At 39.8% G+C, this 19,286-nt stretch overlaps 1 protein-coding gene across 1 annotated transcript in view; it reads left to right on the forward strand.

The window, feature by feature from the left end:
- Positions 1–19,286, forward strand: part of PHLPP2 (PH domain and leucine rich repeat protein phosphatase 2) — a 35,348-nt gene that overhangs the window by 3,038 nt on the left and 13,024 nt on the right. The window contains exons 4-12 of the mRNA XM_035337085.1: positions 7,300–7,433; positions 10,284–10,474; positions 10,907–11,032; positions 12,884–13,038; positions 14,007–14,153; positions 16,511–16,741; positions 17,558–17,760; positions 18,259–18,319; positions 19,024–19,119. Of these exons, the coding sequence (XP_035192976.1) occupies positions 7,300–7,433; positions 10,284–10,474; positions 10,907–11,032; positions 12,884–13,038; positions 14,007–14,153; positions 16,511–16,741; positions 17,558–17,760; positions 18,259–18,319; positions 19,024–19,119 (1,344 nt within the window). The remainder of the gene's footprint in view (positions 1–7,299; positions 7,434–10,283; positions 10,475–10,906; positions 11,033–12,883; positions 13,039–14,006; positions 14,154–16,510; positions 16,742–17,557; positions 17,761–18,258; positions 18,320–19,023; positions 19,120–19,286) is intronic.

The raw sequence follows: 19,286 nt of genomic DNA on the forward strand, positions 1-19,286 counted from the left end.
CCGCCGCGCCCCCCGCGCGGCGGGGGGCGCCCGCCCCCCCCCCCCCGCCGCGGGGGCATCCGCGCCGCCCCGCCCCACACCCCGTGGGAACAGGGGGGCTTTAAGGATGGGCTTCCAACCCAAACCATTCTTTGAGTCTATGACACTGTTAAAAAGGACACTTGAAAAAAGTTATTTGGGCATTTTTGCTTTGCTCAGCCTGGTTTTTAGGAACTAGGGAAAGGTTAGTTATAAATGTGGTATGCAGACACTTCATTGTAGTCATAGAGGCAGCTGAAAATTAATTGCTTGAAGTTTTTGTAAGGAAATCGTTTTGTTTTGTACTATAACTGTGAGCAAGCTTCTGAATATTCAGAAAAAAGACCCTTTATTGCAGATCTCAAAGAAGACTAGGTAACTCTTGGAGGTTTGTTCAGAGAAGAATGTTTTGACTTTTTTGAGCTTTTGCAATGGCTTTTGTGTTTGAGTTCTTCTAAATTTATGCTTCCTCTCATGCTAGGTAGCAGTGCCTGTCTTTGATTTGTGTCAAGTTTTTAATAGTTTGGTGAATTCATCCTGACATGAGTTCTAGAAACAAGTACCAAGTTGTAAATGTTTACTTCCCGCTTGTTAATTTATTGCCTCTTGCTGTATCATGCAGTTACTCAAGTTTTGTCTTTAATTTCTTGGAAAGCTCTTGATTACTGTGTGTCTGTTGCCTCTGTAATTCTAGAGACATCTTTGCCACAGAAGAGATTCCTGAACTACTTACCACTGGGGGCGTATATTCTCGGAGTCATAAAATCATTTAGGTTTGAAACAACTTTTAAGATCATGGAGTCCAACCATCCACCTAACACTGCAGTTCCACATTTAAACCAGGTCCATATGCACCTCATCCATACGTCTCTTAAACACCTCCAGGGATAGCGACTCCACCACTGCCTTGGGCAGCCTGTTGCAATGCCTAACCACCCTTTCCGTGAAGAAATCCTGTTCCCTGAAATAGGAGTTACCGATATTGCTTCAGTAACTATCTCTGTTAGTAACAGGAAGCAGTCACAGACAGCACCTGCTTGCATTTCCACCGGAAGATGACAGAATGCTCAAGATATCCTCATGCCCTCCTGAGATAATCCTTGCCTTGAACAAAGTTTGCTGACTACTGTAATAATGTGTTTGAGAGCACAGATTACTCAGTTAAGCATTCGTTTGCATTTTATCATTGATACATTTGTCTCCTAAACAACTGAATTCCTCACCTTTTTAAGTATCAGTAGGTGACTTTCCTCTCAAAACTAGAGAGTGGCAAAGGTTGATTTGGCACCTACCTGACTCAGAAGACTGAACGCAGACAGGTCAGTAAGTGGAAGAATAACAGAAAACTTTTTCACTTCAAATATTGTGGTGTCCCTGTGATGTTTCTGCATTTTCCTTTTAAGTATGTGTTCAGGAAGTCAGTTTCTGTCAGAACGTTCTTTTCTCCTCTATAGTGTGCTTCAAGAATCTTTAGAGATCTAGCTGGAATCTTTCTTTATGTTAGCATTCTTTCCTATTCAGAAATTATACCTTCCTGCAGAGGAGAGGATTAAATAAAAATAGCTTTATTACTTTTTTTGGTATGCTTACCCCTCACAACAAAAATTTAAACTATGAAGATTTGAAAACTTGATTTTTGCTCATGAAGAAGAGCTACATGTGAAACTTGATTATTTTTTGTCTTTTCATTACTCATCACACCTTCACTCAGTAGAGCTGTTTCTGTCTTAGTGGAAGTGGCTAGTACCTGCTGTGTGATACTGATGTGGATATAATGGGCTGTTTGTGTCAAATCGCAGCTGCTTTGACTGCCATGGTTTTTTCCATGTGTGTTAGTGTTCAGTGTTTATTGTACAGCGTATGAGATGTTTTGCACATTTCTGATGTGTAGTGCCAATTTAAGTTGCATATCCTGTTGTTTTTTTTCTCAAAGGGAAAGCATACTTTTCTTTCTTAATCTCTAACAATTGTGTTCAGAACCTGTCAGCCTTGGTCGTGTTAGTAGAGAAATTTCATATAGAAATAGCCATTTGCATACATAAAACGCATACATTTTGACTGACTTTCAGATAGTTACAGTTTTATGTCAAGAGAGAGATGTTGGTATGGGGATTAGGCTTGAGTAGGTATTACTGCAAATGTTCTTTTTGTACATTTGTTCAGAAAATAAACAAAAATGAAGGTATTTCTGGAAGCATATCAGCTTGATTTATGTGATCAAGAAGGAAAAGCAGGGTGTTCTGTTTTTTTTTTCAAACTAACATTTTGAAATCCTACAACATCCCTGCAGCAGCAATGAAAAATCAGTTCTTATATTGAGAAGGGGCAAGTGTGCCAGGATAGAATATTCTTTTTCAAGATAGTAAACCACAGTACTGTACTTCAGAGTGCTGAGCACTGTAGAACTGTGATTTAATTTGAATATATTATTGTTTTATGAAAAACACTTAACTATTTGCTGTATTAAGGTTCTTCCTGAATTCTGATGTGCAAGAATTATATTGTACAATACATGCTTCTAAAAACTTCAGTTTGTTCAGCAACCAAACTGTAGCGTTTGGGTGGATTTTCTAATTTTTTTTTTTTCTTGGTGTAACAGTAGGAAATCTAGATACAGACTACTTGAACTGTTCTTTTAATGAATGATATTCAAGCATTTCCAGTTTCTAAGCCATGGGTCACATACTGGAAAAGCTGCTTTCTGTCAAGCACAAGGCTTTAATAGCAGAAGAATTGGAATCTGAGAGTAGTCAAGGGACACTTAGGCTAGGTATTTGGAGATCCAGTCGAATCTCTTTTATTCCTCTTGAATTCTGCAATTAAGGTTATAGAATACATCAGGGTTTGGTGTGTTGAAAGTCTGAATTGTTTGGTGCAACCTATTACTTATTCCAGTTTCTAGTCCTTGCTTGCTATAGGAGACACATACACAAGTTTGTCATTTTCAAGAATACATTGAAAAGTTCTTTTTAAAGTTTGATGTTGTGTTTGCTGCTGTTTCTGTAGCATAAAAATTAAGTGATAACTTAAACCTCAAGTAAATACTTAGAGAGTGCTTTGTTCTCTAAGCTTCTGGATCTCAACTGAAAAAAGACAGAGAGCCTGTATTTGAATGGAAGAAATATGCAAAGAGAGAAGCATTGATAGCATTGCACTGTTTTGAACCAGTCTCTAGTCCCAAGTCCATCTTGCAAAACAGGGAAAGAAAAAGCTTTTCATGAATCAGCCTTTCATGCTGATTGTACAAGGAGCTCTCTACCTTAGCTGGATTGGGATCTTTTTCCAGGAGCTTCAAAAATATAACCAGTATCTGAATGGTTGGTGGAGGTGCAGATGAATGGTGTAGATGGTACAGGTGAATGCTGTTGATGGCTCACTGCTTGAATTTCCATGCTTGACTGCAAACTGGAAGCTATTTTCCATTTTGTTTTGGAAATAGGATAGTATCTGAATAGCATAGGATCTGGTCCTTGCTTATAGGCTCCCCAAATTATTTTAAAAGACTTCTTACCCCACTGCAAATACAAAGTGGATGTCATCACAGAGTGAAGTCATTGCAATTACAGAAGCATATTAATGTTTCTTTTTGATAGTGAGGCAATTTTCTATTCTCCTTCTAAAACGTGAAATGTTACCAAGTAACTTCAGTGTGGATTTGGGATTAAAATTTGAAGCTACTAAAAGTAAGCAACTAAACATGGACAGGCAGAAAACTGGGCAGAGAGGAACCTCATGAAGTTCAGCAAAATGAAAAGCCAATTTCTGCACCAGAGGAGGAATAACCCCAGGCTCTAGTAAACGTTGGGGTTGACCTGCTGTGAAAAGCAGCTTTGTGGAGGAAGACCTGAATTTCCTGGTGGATACCAAGTTGAACGTGAGCCAGCAATGTGCCTTTGTGGCAAAGAAAGCCAGCAGTATCCTGTGCTTCATCAGGCGAAATGTTGGTAGCAGTCTGAGGGAGGTCGTTTTTCCCCTCTGCTTGGAACTGTTGAGACCACACCTGGTGCACTGGGTCCAGCGCTGAGCTTCCCAGTGCCAAGGAGGTGTGTACAGACTGGAGAGAGTCCATCAAAGAGCTGCTAAGATGAATAATGGATGAGCACATCTCATTGTTCAGCTAAGAGATGAGACTGTTCAGCCTGGAGAAGGCTTGGGGGGATTTTATCAATGTATATAAATTCCTGGTGGGGAAAAAAAAAGCGAGAACCGTGTTCTTTTCAGTGGTTCTGAAAACCGTGTTCTTTTCAGTGTCCTTTACAGCAAAGGAGGCAATGGGCACTAACTGAAACACAAGGACTTCATTTGAACATTGGGAAACACATGGCATGCATTGTTGACGCACACCTGATGACATTTTGAACCTGAAAATTGATGCCTGATTTTTTTTTTCATATATAAATTTTTGAGTGTACATATAAAATTGCTATCTGTCTCTGGCATTGCTTTTAGTCATATTGCAAGCTTCATGAAATTAGGATAATTTCTAATAATTAAAAATGGTGACTGGTGACATAGGTAGGAACAGTGCTTTCAACTCCTTAATGCAGGCAATGTGTGATAAACTAGATTTTAAATCCTGCTTACTCCAATGGAAGGAGTAAGAACAGGATTCTAAGCAAACCAGTTCTACTGATGGGTGATCCTTTTGGTAGGTTTTCCTCCTTTGTTAAATAAAGCTTGTTTATGGGTTGAAATTTCCCAATAATTTATTATTATACTTAGGGCTGAGTAGAGACTAAAGTTTGCAAAACCTGATAGCAGTTTGTTGGTCAGGGGAAGCTCCAAGAGCTCATTTAAGAAGTGGGAGGAAGGGGGGCTATTTCATATACAGCCTTTTGGATGACAGGTAGATGTATTTCCATGTTTAAAAAATACATATATAAATTTACCCTAGTTCGGCTTAGCAAACATCGAGTGGTAGTAATTTATGAATCAGCTGCATGTCAACCCCATTGCTTTTTTAGGCTAGTAACTCTGTTGTTTTGGACCATAACTGTGAGAGTAATCCTGCTTGAGTTTCTGATCCAGAATTCCTATGTGTGCAGTGGAAGAGTTGCAATGTATATGCTTGGAATAGCTGAGGTCATTTAACTTCTTGAGGTGTGTCCTATTGGCTACACAGGAAGTCTGGGTGATTATATACTTATAAATGGTTTATGTTTTGTGAAATCAGTACTGTCTTAAAAATGAGGTGACACCTGCAAAGTTGTCAGTAATTGGAAATGCTAGAGAATAATTGTTAAAAAGAATAAAAAATGGTTTTGTTCTTTAGCTGAGAAGCAGAAAGGTTTGGAGTATACAGTAATAAAACATTTCACGTTAAGGCATGCTGTATGAATGATGTATGCAAGTTAACGTTTAGAATAAAATAGATCTTACTGAACAAACTTGATCTTGATGCTTTGAAATTTTAGTCGTGGTTGTCAAAGGCATTAGTCATTTGTTGCACTGTATGATGTTCTGATACTGTTGGTAGAAAAGCAGTGCACAGACCACTGAAACCCATTGGCTGATACCTTACAAATTAGAAAATGTTATTCAGTGTAAGGGTGGAGTTTTTTGAATGGAAGATTGGTGTATGAATAAAGAAGTAGATGTATGCTTTTCAGTTGCTCTGTTAATAATCCTTGGCAAAAAGGATGGTAAAAACTCAGGAAGGGAGTTAGGGAGTGGTGAATATGGTGAAGTCAGTGCTACAGGTTGATCTAGGTGGTTTAACATACAGTATTCTCTGGGGCAGACTGCTTTTCTATATTACTGGAGATACTTATGTAAAAGCCAAATTTGCTAATTACTGAAGAGTAGAGGAAGGGGGCTGTAACTTGTAAAAAGCACAATTCAAGAGGATGTGTGGATGGAAGGGCATGAATGAATGTGCCAAACAGGTGAGAGCAGGTTTGATCTGGGAATATAAATACTGTTGAGTCTTCATGTTACCGAGCAGTCAGTGCATGGATACAGTGAACAGTCATAATGCTAGCACTTCCAGAATGTTGATAAGCTTCAAAACAAAACTTGAAGAGAAAGTTTGAAATGTATTGTGATTTGTATGTACCTGCTTAAAGGGTAGACAAGTAAAGGTCTAGTGGCCATCACCTGAAGTTAGGCACATACAGATTAGAAGTAAGGATAGCTTTTTTTTTTTTTTTTTTCTTTTAGTAAATAATTAAACTTATTTTAACTCCCATCTTATATTTTCAGTGCTTAATCTTTTACACTAATATTTTACCTTAATATTTAAGGAATTATACGTTAATATTTACATTAATATTTAAGGAAAAAATTCTTCACTCAGAGGGTGGTAAGGCACTGGAAAAAGCTGTCCAAAGAAGCTGTGGATTCCCCATCACTGGAATAGTTCAAAGCCAGCTGGATGGGGGCTTTGAGCAACCTGGTCTGGTGGAAGGTGTCCCTGCCCCATGGCAGGGGGTCTGGAACTACGTGATCCTTAAGGTCCTTTCCAACCCAAATCATTCTCTATTTTTTTTTTCTTCCTTAAAATTAAACTTCTAATTTAGCCAGATTTTTTTTTTTAATTTTTATTTTATTTTTATTTTTATTTTGGAAAATAACTCGGTCTCTGGAAGCAGTGAGATGAGAGGATCAGAAAATGTCTTTTTTGTTTTGAATATATTAAACCTGATGTTTGGGGAGAAATCTTTTATTCCCATTTAATCAGGTTAGCCCCTGAATCTTTTATTTGATCTGTTGCAGCTCTAAAAATGTCTTTTCTTTAAATGTGCAATTTAAGTTAATATGACAAAACATGAAAATCTTGCATCGATGAGAGCTAAAGAGAATGGGATTTTTTTTTTTCTGCCTTACTAGAAGTCATTCTTCTGGCGGTTTCTCTTGTGCTTTGTTCCCAGCTGCATTTGGAACAGAAACTTAAGTACAGTTCTTTTAAATCTTTTAGTCATTATAAATAGGGTTTTTATTATTATTTAGGGTCTGGATTTTGTGCATTATTTCTGGTATTGTTTCTTGTCATTGTTTTCTCCTGGTACTCCTTAAATCATGGAAAGGAAACTATCACTGTGTGTTGTATGGCTTATGCCTGTTGTTTTTCCTCTCCATTTCCCTTCTGCAATACAATTTTTCAAGTGCTGCGGTTCTTAATTGTCGCTTAACAAGCAGGAAGCACGGACCTTGTGTGTGTGCTTGCCAGACCTTTTGAGAGAAGCGGAGCAACTAGTGTCAGTATTCCTTGCACTCTAGCTGCAATGAGACACATTTAATCTTGTTCAAGTTCTCAAATTACTTTATTGTATGTTTTGACAGGAGGCTGGAACCCACAGAAAAACCCCTCCAGATTGTGTATGACTACTTGGCTGGGCTGGGTTTTGATGATCCTGTCAGAATGCAGGAAGAGGCAGCTAACTCCGATCTCAGCTGTATGATTCGCTTTTATAGTGGTAAGAACTTGTATGTGTGCACAATGTCACTGTTCCCATAGTTTTAACTATAAGATGGAACCCAAAGTATCAGAAAGCATTTCTTAAAATAATGAGTTTTCAAAATCAGTAGAAAAGGCAAAGTTTGTTGTTGTTGTTGTTGTTGTTGTTCTCTTGACCTTGTCTGTGGCTTGGAAGAAAGACAGCTCCATAGGAAGACACAGGATTGCTGTGTTGCCCATAGTTTTTTGTCATAATGAATGTCTTAGAACTCCTAATGGGATCAGAAACACTGCATTTCAGTCTAGGTATTCCATTTCTACTGCAGCCTGCTTGAAGATTGTATTTTCAAAGGGTATATGAATATGGGTGAGGAAGGTCTTGGCCAAATACCTCCACAGCCTGTAAAAAAATGAGTGAGAGTGCCAGCTGGTTAATAAAAATGCAAGTTGCCATCAAAACCCCAGTGCGTTTCACTGCAGAAGTGAGACTTCTGAGTGGCCTACTGAGTCAATTTGGGCAGGATACCACATGCATAAGGTATGACAGAACAATAGTCATAGGCCAGTTGGTGCACAGCGCTAGCAGTCAGAAAATGAATTCACTGGAGAGGAAAATAAAAGAAATAAGGGGGAAGGAAGTTAATCGTTTTATTACTTTTAATGTTTTAGCTGCTTATTTTTTGCATTTCAGAAAAAAGTCAAGAGGTTTTAATAGAAAGTTTCTTTTCCATCACACAGCTGGGTAGCCTGACTAAGCTACTGGCCATCATTTGATTGTTCTATGTCTAAAAAAAAAAAAAAATTGTAAGAAATCAGCTTCTCAACCCTTTTACCTGAGACAAATCCTACCTGGCTGGGAGCTGTGTGCAGAGCAGGTGCAACAGTGGAGATGCACAGTGGAGATGGAAAGAAGTGTGGCTTGTGTACAGTATGGATTTATATCGTAAGGGATAGAGACAGAAGGTACTTCTGGTGGAAGGAGAAGAGATATCAGGAACAGGGCTGCAGAGAACTTTTGAGGGGAAAAATGAGGAATGCAGGTTGGGTATGTCAAACAGGAACTGCAGAAGATTCAGAAACAGTGACGCAGCATCATGCAAACAAGTAGGTAAAAAATGGAATTGAGTGGTTTCTGTCAGCATGGGAGGATAGTCCTGCCTAGAAAGAGACTGTAAAGGAGAAAGCATAATGACTGAAGAGTATTCAGGAGACCTGTTTTAACAAAGTTAAAAGCAGATGCTAAGAAAGCAGTTCTTAAAGGTAGGGGAGGAAATAAAGAGAGGAAATGCTATGGAGGATTATGTGGTAATTTTGGAAAGCCTGCAGCTGAGAACAGGGAAAGGAGTAATGCATTTCAGGCAGAGAAACATTACTTTAGAGCACAGAGTAGCTTTCATATTTCCTTCACGCCATGGCGATGTGGCTTGGATTTCTCTGGTGTCTTTTCTGCATTTGTCTGCTTTTCTTACGTGGTCCATTGTGTTTGTTTCTTTTCCTTGTGCATGGGGGTTCCTTATGCCCACGTGGAGTGGTGAGACTATAAGTGGTAGAACCTGTTAATAGAAATCTTACATTGATCAGCAGTAGGAAGGGAACATGCTTCCTGAAGACTGGTTGTTGAGATGCTCATAGGGACCTAAGAGTTTTATGAGGGGAGAGAACAGGTTAGATTGGCTGGGAGAAGGAGGAGTGGGTGGGTGTGTCTTCATTTCAATGGAAGTCACTTGGAGAATAGAGGTCAGTGACCCAGAGAGACCAAGTGTTATGGGGTATTTACATGCCTCAGCAACAGTTCAAATGGAAGAAGCTCTCCAGGGCCATCAGGCTGTCCATACATCAGATGTGATGGGTATGAATTGTCGAGTGTCACGCACACTTTCTCTGCTGGGGAATTCTCTTGATTCCTTGTGTTGCTATAGCTGGGCATGTGCAATTCCTGAGGTGTTTAGTTAGAGTTGCCAAGCTTAGGAGCTGCAGAGTGACAGGGAATTTCCTTATCCCTAGAGATTAAGACCATTCTTACACGTATCTGTAGGAGTTGTGAAATAGCTGGGATTCGGAGTGGAAGTCCAAAGCAACTACCATTCTGTATTCAGAAAGAGAAAAATCTCAGAAAATGATAATTATAATCTCTGAATGGTAAATGGTGAACGAATCTCTGAATGGTAAATAGTTAGCATGCAGGTTCATCTTTTCCAGCTTCCTTATTTCTGGTGATGTTCACAAAGTCCAGTTTTATTCAAGAGAAGGACCGACAAGAGGCATTAATATTTATATTTTTTCACATTTTCTGAGCCTGCTTTTACTGCTAGTGCCAAGACTTTTTTCCTGTATTTCAGATACATGCTCTTTGGTGTTTTTCTATGGCTTAGTGCTCCACAGCTAGCAGTGCACATAGCACGGCTATAGTCGGTCAGTGCTCCGGTCCTTTCACTTAAATCATCTTCAGGAAATAACTACCAGTCTTCTGTAGTTGATTTTCCCAGGCGTCCCTTTAAAGCACAGTAGAAGCCACTTATTTGATGGTTTCTGTGAGTTTAGCTGACTCTGAGTTTGTAATCGCTTTGCTGCTGCATCTGAAAGAAGGATGTTTGGCAAGTGCTTAAGTTTGCCAAGGACTGTAATAACCTGTAGATTAAAAATGCACTATGTGGTAACATTGTGCTGAAAGACATACAGAGAGTGCTTTTCAGACATTACTGCCCTAAGTTGCTTGTCTTCTGCATGAGATTTTTATTTTAAGTACAACTGTGTGTTTTGTCTTTACTCATCTTTTATAATGCTTGTTACTGCTGTGTATCTATTTAAACTCACAGCTGAGAATGAGGAACAAATGAAAAGTAAACACAAATGTCCCCCTTTTCTTCAGAAAAGCCATGTCAAGTAGAGCAGTTAGATCGCATCCTGCTCTCTGGAATCTATAATGTACGCAAAGGAAAGACCCAGTTGCACAAATGGGCTGAACGCTTAGTAATTCTCTGTGGTACCTGCCTCATTGTATCCTCTGTGAAAGATAGCCACACAGGGAAGATGCACATCTTGCCTCTTGTTGGAGGGAAGGTAAGACTTTTTTTGTATTTGTTAGCTTCCTGTAGATTAGAAAGGAAGAAAGGATTATAATGATGGGTATTATACACAAGAGGTTAATCTAGGCTGCTGTATTACTGTATTATCAGGTGCAGAGACAATTGCACAACCCTTTTCTACTTGCTTTGCAAAGGTAGTCCTGAGACTAATAAAAAGCTTGAAGAGACACCGCTTACAAATTCATGTTAGTAGCCATTGTTATGAATAGCCATTCAGGAGATGATAACTTATTGGATCTACTTCAGCAGAAAGATGTTAAGGAGCATTTACTCCTGTGTTTCTCACAACAGTTTTCAGCAAAAAGACAATGTTACTGACACCCTGTAATAGTTCACTCTAGACTTCAGATCCACTGTAATGCTGGAGTTTAGGCAGACTGCTTTGTTCTCATTTCTCCCTTTGCAGGTGGAAGAAATGAAACGTCGGCAGTACGCTCTTACTTTCACATCTGCTGGAGCACAAGCTCAAACATACCATGTCTCCTTTGAAACGCTGGCAGAGTGCCAGCGGTGGCACCGACAGGCATCCACGGTGAGGGCCTGGAGACTGCAGAACTTTGGGGTGGTGGGTACTGGGGGTAAGATGGGATTTGTGATGCATGCTTGGTCTGCAAGCAGAGATTAAGCTTGGGTGCTGGAGAAGGTACCTGGGATGCTTTCCATCTTCCTTCATTTCTTAGGTACTCACGACTACAGAGAATTTTAGTGTTTTCTTGGGGCTCTGCCTGTTCAGCAATGTTGACTAGTAGTTCTGCATTTTTTAACCCCCCACACCTACTGAGAATAGCTAATCACGTGTCACTAGAGCAAACCCTGTGGACTGACTTTACAGCCATAAAAACTTATTAAATGCTTCTGCTGCCATATCTGACTCTGACCTGTGGCCTGGAATGGCACTCTGATAGGTTTGAGTTAACTACCACATAGATCATGGAGCAGCAAGGGAAGCATAGATTGTTCAGAGCGCCATCTGTATTTCACGTGGAAGTACAATTAGCTGGTGATAGCTCAGTGCTCTGCCACGCTTTGACCTCATATATATAATATTGTGAAATATGAAATGAGTTGTAGGATAAAATATGTCATAAAATCTGGAATGAAGCGTATAAGGCCTCAAAACAAAGTATATTTAATTAAAGGAGATCTGATATTTGCAGGTGCTTTATGAAATGTTGCAAAAGTATAATGTAGTATAAAGTATAATTAAGCCTTTTCATCATAGCAGAAGTTTTCCAATGTTATACCCTGAACAAGAAAACAATAACTCAGAAGAAGTAGGTAGACCAAGAAGGCCAGCAGCATCCTGGCTTGCATAAGAAACAGCGTGGCCAGCAGGTCCAGGGAAGTGATTGTCCCCCTGTACTCGGCTCTGGTGAGGCCGCACCTCGAGTACTGTGTTCAGTTTTGGGCCCCTCGCTACAAGAAGGACATGGAGGTGCTCGAGCGAGCCCAGAGAAGGGCAAAGAAGCTGGTGAAGTGTCTGGAGAACAAGTCTTACGAGGAGCGGCTGAGGGAGCTGGGACTGTTTAGCCTGGAGAAGAGGAGGCTCAGGGGCGACCTTATTGCACCCTACAGGTACCTGAAGGGAGGCTGTAGCAAGGTGGGGGTTGGTCTATTCTCCCACGTGCCTGGTGACAGGACGAGGGGGAATGGGCTAAAGTTGCGCCAGGGGAGGTTTAGGTTGGATATTAGGAAGAACTTCTTTACTGAACGGGTTGTTAGTCACTGGAATAGGCTGCCCAGGGAAATGGCTGAGTCACCATCCCTGGAAGTCTTTAAAAGACGTTTAGATGTAGAGCTTAGGGATATGGTTTAGTGGAGGACTTGTTAGTGTTAGGTCAGAGGTTGGACTCGGTGATCTTGGAGGTCTCTTCCAACCTAGACTATTCTGTGATTCTGTGACTAAAAAGAGATTCTGTAAGCACCAAAGGACAAAACTGGAAGGTCAGCTGATGCCTTTTTGCAATTAGCATCTTTGGAAGGCACTTGGAGACTATGCTTTCTCAGCAATTTTCTCAACTAGAGGTCTGGTTTTCTCTATTAGGTTGGTTCTTTTACAGTCCAGCTTTTAGTTAGCATCCACTGTACCTACAAAGCAGAGCTTTATGCATGTTCTTGTTGATACCCAGAAGTGCCTCCTTGTTATGGGGCTTGCAGAGACAGCAGAAGCAAATGACATAAATTCATACTCCATGGACTTGATTTCCTGCATGGACTCTACCTGTGTTTGGTGGGTATAAGAGCATTCTTTCATTTTCTTGTAAATTGTTTACTACTTGCATTATTTGGTTTTTAAGTCTGTTGTCTAACAGACTTAAGGTTTTTAAGTCTGTTGCCATAGAAGAATTGTTCCACAGCTGCAACTCTTCCATTTTCTTTTCAGGTTGTGTCTATGCGACTTAGCATGGTTGATCTTTCATGCTACAGCCTTGAGGAAGTACCTGAGCACCTCTTCTACAGTCAAGACATCATCTACCTCAACCTACGACACAATTTTATGAGATCATGTGGAGCAGGGAGTCTTGACTCCCTTTGCAGGTCTGCAAATAATTATTTTTCTTCTACATTTGGAGTTCTGGACGTGTGCATCCAGGGATGAAGAGAAGGGAGTGTATTGCCTGTTCTTATGGGATGTTAAAAGATTGATCTTCAGGAAGCCCTAACAAATGAAGGAACTGGGAAGCAGAACTGAGCAATGCAGGCAAATAAAAGCTTGCAGCAGTTCATGATATTAATGAACTCCATTCCACAAATTCTTTGTGTTAAGTGTTACCTCAGATGAGCCTAGTAGGGCGACACGCTAGTTGTGTAGACAGGGTGCAATACTAATATAAAGCTGCTTGCTAAACTGAGAGCATTTAGGGGTATAAAATAAAAGGTGAGGAAAAACGTAATGCTGTTATTGTGGGTAAGAGTTTGTAGGAAGAATTGGAGATCCGAAAAAGCCTACTTAGTAAGTTCTGAATGTTAATGTTCATTTGAAATGGGCAGAGGGCCTGTGAGACTCCAGCTTTACATTGGCAACTTGTAAGAGTAGCAGATGTGATGGTATGGAAGCATGTCGTCATTTTATGATGCTTTCAGAGTTTTCTTGACTTTCCCTTTTACAGCTCTACTAGGCCTTCCGTTGTGCCTCGTTTGAAAGGGTATTCCCCTCTTTTGATCTATTATCAGACTAGTTGCAGTTCATGTTTATAATTCTTGCAAGGTAAATTTATTGAACTGAGGATTTTTAGTTCTCCCTAATTTAGTAACAGTCACTCAGAGGAAGTCTGTCAGGAATCAAGGTAAAAGGTTCTTGTCTGTTTCTGCAGTAAAAACATGATATTTGATCGCTTTCAGTGTTACCACTGAGATATCAGTATCAGTGACTTAAAATCAAATTTGTGTAGAAACTGATGTAATGACGTAGATGGCTATCATCAGTGTACAAAGACACCTTGTGACGTAAGTTTTTGCTTTGAGACCATGGAGATTTGCAAATTAACTGATATTCTTGCCACTAGGTTTTCTCAGTTGAAGAGCCTGAACCTGTCTCATAATAGACTGGGAGAGTTTCCTCTATCGCTGTGTGAGATCTCTACTCTGACAGAGCTTAATGTCTCTTGTAATGGACTACATTGCTTGCCAACACAGATTGGCAAACTGTTGAAGTGAGTGTTTATTTCTTTCCTGTGTATTTTTCTTTCCCTTGTCATAAACTTTCTTAATGTTTTGGTTGAGCACAGTGGACGTAAAGGTGCTACTTAGGAAAGTATGAGCACTGGTCAGCCAGTTCTCCCCTGAGGACTGAATGGTAGATATGACTCCAGTAGAGGATTGAGAACTAAGACTGGCAATAAGGCTTGTTTTTCCTTCCAAATAAAGATATCACAATATTTTTATGCAGTTTTCTTTTAAAAAGTGACTGGTATATACCAAGTTAGTGCTCATTATTTGTGGCTTCCTGCCTATTCTACTAACTAAAACACTCTGTGGTAAATCAGTTTTGTAATAGTGGAGACTAATGGATTTTGTCTATTTTGAAGTGGCCTTGGAGGACACGTACCAGTTAGTTACCATGCCTTGAACCACAAGTGCCACCTTTCTGAACTGCAATAGACTTGAAGGCTTCTAAGCCTATGAATATATTCCCACTGAAGCTTTTTCTGTTCTGTTTACTATTATAGTGTTCCCTTATAGGTTAAACATTTTAAAAAATGTTTACATAAGAGCAGTTAGAAGTTTGTAAAGATTATGCTGTCAAGGATATTTCCAGAAACCACAAATTACTACAGTGAACATCTATAAAGATCAATCAGGCTTTGTAGAACTACATAAAAAATAGACACACCTCTCAGAATTCTGAGACCTCATTTATATAAGCAAGAACATGCTGGTTATATCACTGAAGTATTTATAAGTATTTTACACAAAAGGCATAGCTTATTTTGCAACTGTACACAAGTTTAGGGTATAAGAACAGTCTCAGGTGCAATTCCTTAATCACTAGTGTAAAAAAGTTTCAAATGCTGATGTAGAAAAGATGAGGAAACATGCAGATGAAGCATTGTCTGAAGACAGTTTGTGATATTGTTTCTCAAATATGTCAATGCACATTTTTCTGCAGCTGCAGAGGACTGACTCTCCAAAGTTCTGTTTATTATTTGTATTCAATATTTTCCATACTGATGCAGTTTCTGTTAAAAAGTTTTAATTTATTGTATAAAACTTTTCAGTGGTAACTTCTCACAGAGGACTAGTGCTTTTTCTAACACTAGCGTACGGTGCATGTGCTTTGAGAGCTTTATACAGAATTGATTGTTTTTTGTGTTAGGAGGTTTTTTTAACTTGAAAGTAGCTGGGCAATCCCCTCTGAAAATTTTATCTTAAAATATTTGCTGGAGGAAAACTTCTCCAGTTTCATCTGTGAATACCCAGGATACACCAAAGCTTAAGCTTAGATAAATTTAATTGCAAAACTATTATTGCTTTTGGATTTGCAATGGATAAATGTTGGTATGGAGCTATTGGCCTGTTCTTCCTTCAGCTTTTATCCTTTTTTAAAAATAAAAAAAAAAGAATATCTGCAGCTACAATGGATGTACATAAGGCATTTCTAGAGTGGTCTTCTGGCTGTACACAAACCGTAATCCACATACAGACTTAAAGTTTTCAGAGGGTTACAACTTAGTCAGTTATGGGTCCAGTTATCTTCTTGACCCCTTAAGCCCTTCTTCTTTATAAGAACTTCTTATGGCCCCAGGCTGCATTTTTACTACTGCTAAGCACTGTTGAGAAAGTTATTTGTTGGAATGTGGTCATAGGAATTGTATTTTGGAGGCTCGAGTCTCAAGAGTCATACAAACTTCAAAGCAATTTATTTTGCAACAGAAAGCTACACTGGAAAATATTATTTTCTGAATGGCTGCTGGGGAAACTAGAATTTAAAAATCTGTTATCAATGCTTTAGTGTGGTAGGAATTGTGATTAAACTGTGCCATAAGTGCTGTAACTGAGTGAGTGCCACGACAGTGATGTATGAGACTTCAGTGATTGGATGCTGTTGACTTCTATTGTTTATGTTGTTACTACGTGATGGGCTTTGAGAGGCCTGTTGTGTTACTGCTCTTTTTTAATTTTACGTTGTCATAGGTCTTTTAAAGATGGTCCAGTATGCTAAATGAGTTCTTAATTTGTAGAAAACTAAATGATTAAGTAAATACCTTTATTTACAACACAAGTAGTAATTTTTGTTTTGTTTATGAAAATTTGGCACAACCAGAAGTTTACCTCCAAAATAATTTAGGAACTATTTGGTGTTGTATATATGCAGTTCCAAGATTATTACTTGAGTGATAAAATTACTCCAGTAACTGTACGGATACAAGAATAAAAATTGTATCCATAAATACCTTTAAAAGTAACCACACTGAGACCATGCAGTTATACAGGTAAATTCACTGAAAATGCAAAATGTGACATTCAGTACTCTTTGCTGAACTACTTTCTTTTTTTTTCACTGATGCAGTCTCCAGAGCTTCTGGCTAGATGGGAATTTCCTCACATCCTTACCAGAAGAGCTGGGAAGTCTGCAGCAGCTCAGCTGTCTTGGACTTTCCTTCAATAACTTCTGTGAGCTACCAGCAATTTTTGAGAAACTAACTTTTTTAGACAAACTATCACTGGCGGGGAATTTGCTAGAGACCCTGGACCTTGCAGTGCTGAACCGTATGACTCACATAAAAAGCGTGGACCTGAGGTAAGGGGTAAACTTGCACTTACATATAGACGTATAAACCAGATTACTGCTTTCTTTTTACAGCAGAAGAGCTGTGTAAATTCTGGTACACTTTGCAATAAATTGGGTGTTCTGTTTTTTTCACCTCTTATTGATTCCTTAACTTTTAGGGAGTTCTGTTTCTGAGGGTGTGCAGGATTCACTTAGAGAAACTAGGCTGAGCAATGCCCGAAGCAACTCAGTCATGGAATCACAGAATGCTTTGTGTTGGAAGGGACCTTAAAAGATCATCTAGTTCCAACACCCTTGCCATAGGCAGGGATACAAGAAATGTGACTTAGTAATCTAGTTGCCTTTTTTTCATATGCTGTTACCATGAGCTTAGCTTTGATCTCTCCTAACCTTTTTTTTGTTTTGTTTTGTTTTTTCATCTAGAGGTATATTAGGGATATATTCCTGATTCTTGAGGCTGCCAAGTGCAGAGCTCTCAGAGAGGGACAAAGAATTTTCTGTCTATGGCAAGGCAGCCTAGTATCTGGTCTCTGAATTAGCTTGCTCTGTCGGTGCTAAGTAACGGTCCGTTAGCCTGGCTTCAAATTTCTAGACTGTAGTCTTCAGAATCTCTTAAATTCTGGGAAATTTAGTAGAATGGTTTCATCTAGCAGTACAGACATAGGAACCATTTTTCATCATATTCACTGCCTGAAGTCCAGCATTGCTCCTCATATATCTCACCAGTTAGCCTTCACCAGATCTCTTCCTTTCTCTCTTCTTACTCACATCCTGGGTTCAGTGTCCTATTTTCTGACTCTGTACCTCTTATTTCTGAATGTTTAGGCTGAACAACCTGAAGAGAGCAGCAGATGACGCTCCAGAGGGGAATAAATCTGTGACTTACATGGATGTACGAGACAATCATCTGGCAGACCTGGATCTCAGTTCATTGGGCAGCCTGGAGCAGCTGCACTGTGAACGGAATAAGCTAAAAGAGTTGACGCTGAGTGGCTTCTCCCTTCGGGCCCTTTATGCCAACAACAACTGTACGTCTGTTTACCTTCTTCATCAGCCTTCCTCCTTCAAGCCTTGGGAGTAAAAGAAGCAGCCCTCTGCTATCTTCCACAAAAAAAGAAATATTTACAATTGTTTACAGTAGCGAGACCATACCTGATGGGTCTTGTGAGGTCAGCTCATAGGGATCACATTAAGGATGTATGCGCATTGGCTTTGTAACAGGAAGAGGTTATACTGCTGAGTTGCTGTCCAAGGAATTTGTATTGCAGTAACAACTGCTTGTGAGTCCACAAGCAGAAGTACTCTTCTCCCTTGTTCTGGTGCCCCATGTGGCAGATGGAGAATGGAATAGTGAGAAGCTGTAGTGTGCATATGATAGATGTATGAAGTGTGAACTCTTTCTTAAGAAGGATAGTAGAGACGTTGAGTATCTGCAGAGTAAGGCTGAGTCTCATTTGCTAGCTAGTCTGTGCGCTTCTCTGCTGTTTTCCCCTCTGCAGTCATAATTATTTGCTTTACTTCTTCAGGTCTTACTTCTGTCAATGTTTATCCAGTTCCTGGTCAACTGACATGTCTAGAACTCGTCCAGTAAGTGACTGTACAGTACAGAATATAAAGCAAGTATCTGAACACTTTGTTTTCTGCAGAAATTTTCTGGAGCTTTTAAGCTTCTGAAAGAGTTGAGAGCAATTGAGAAAAGGCACTCTATCTTCACAATAGAATGGGAAAACCCAGCACTGAATGTGTCCCAGGCCAGAAGCCCCTCTGAAGCAGTTTGACCTGTCTAGGTGGTTAGCTGTCCTTCAGCTATAGGTTGTAATCAGCAAAATAAGCCAAATAGGGACCACTGAACCTGTGGCAGTTTACTGGGCCAAATGGTGGGAATCTGTTGTGCAAACATTTGGATGCTGGTGATCATCACTGTTGGCTTTATTGCCTACATCCATCCAAGAGCAGCATTGTTGGACCCGTAAGAGGGGATGCCCTGAGGATCTGATGACATTTTGCTTCAGTTTTGGGTTGAAGTGCAATATCAAGGTAGCATAGGGTGGCTAGTGTTGCCGTGTCAGCACTTTCAACAGACAAAAGCCTCATCATCAGAGCCTTGCAACAGTATTTTCTACCAATCATGCACCAGCTCAGTTTGCATTACACAGTTGGCAATGAGATTCATTTTCTACTTTTTTTTTTTGTTTTGTTTGGCTGTCACTAGTGCTGTGCAGGGCATATTCAAACAGGGCGTATTCCATATGGAGTGCTCGTGTCTAGCTTTTTCTCTTTGCTTTTCACAGCAATCAGCTGCAGTGTGTCCCAGACTGGGCCTGTGAAGCAAAGAAACTGGAAGTTTTGGATATGAGCTACAACCTCCTTGCGGAACTCCCATCAAGGTAAGCAAACTACTTCATCAGTGATCTGGATGAGGGGATTGAGTGTACCCTCGATAAATTTGCAGATGACATGAAGTTAGGCACAAGTTTTGTTCTTCAAGGGCAGGAGGGCTCTGCAGAGGGATCTGGATAGTCTGGGCCAATGAGCCAAGGCCAACTGTATGAAG

This window comes from Oxyura jamaicensis, chromosome 11 (assembly GCF_011077185.1).
Source record: "Oxyura jamaicensis isolate SHBP4307 breed ruddy duck chromosome 11, BPBGC_Ojam_1.0, whole genome shotgun sequence".
NCBI lineage: Eukaryota > Metazoa > Chordata > Aves > Anseriformes > Anatidae > Oxyura > Oxyura jamaicensis.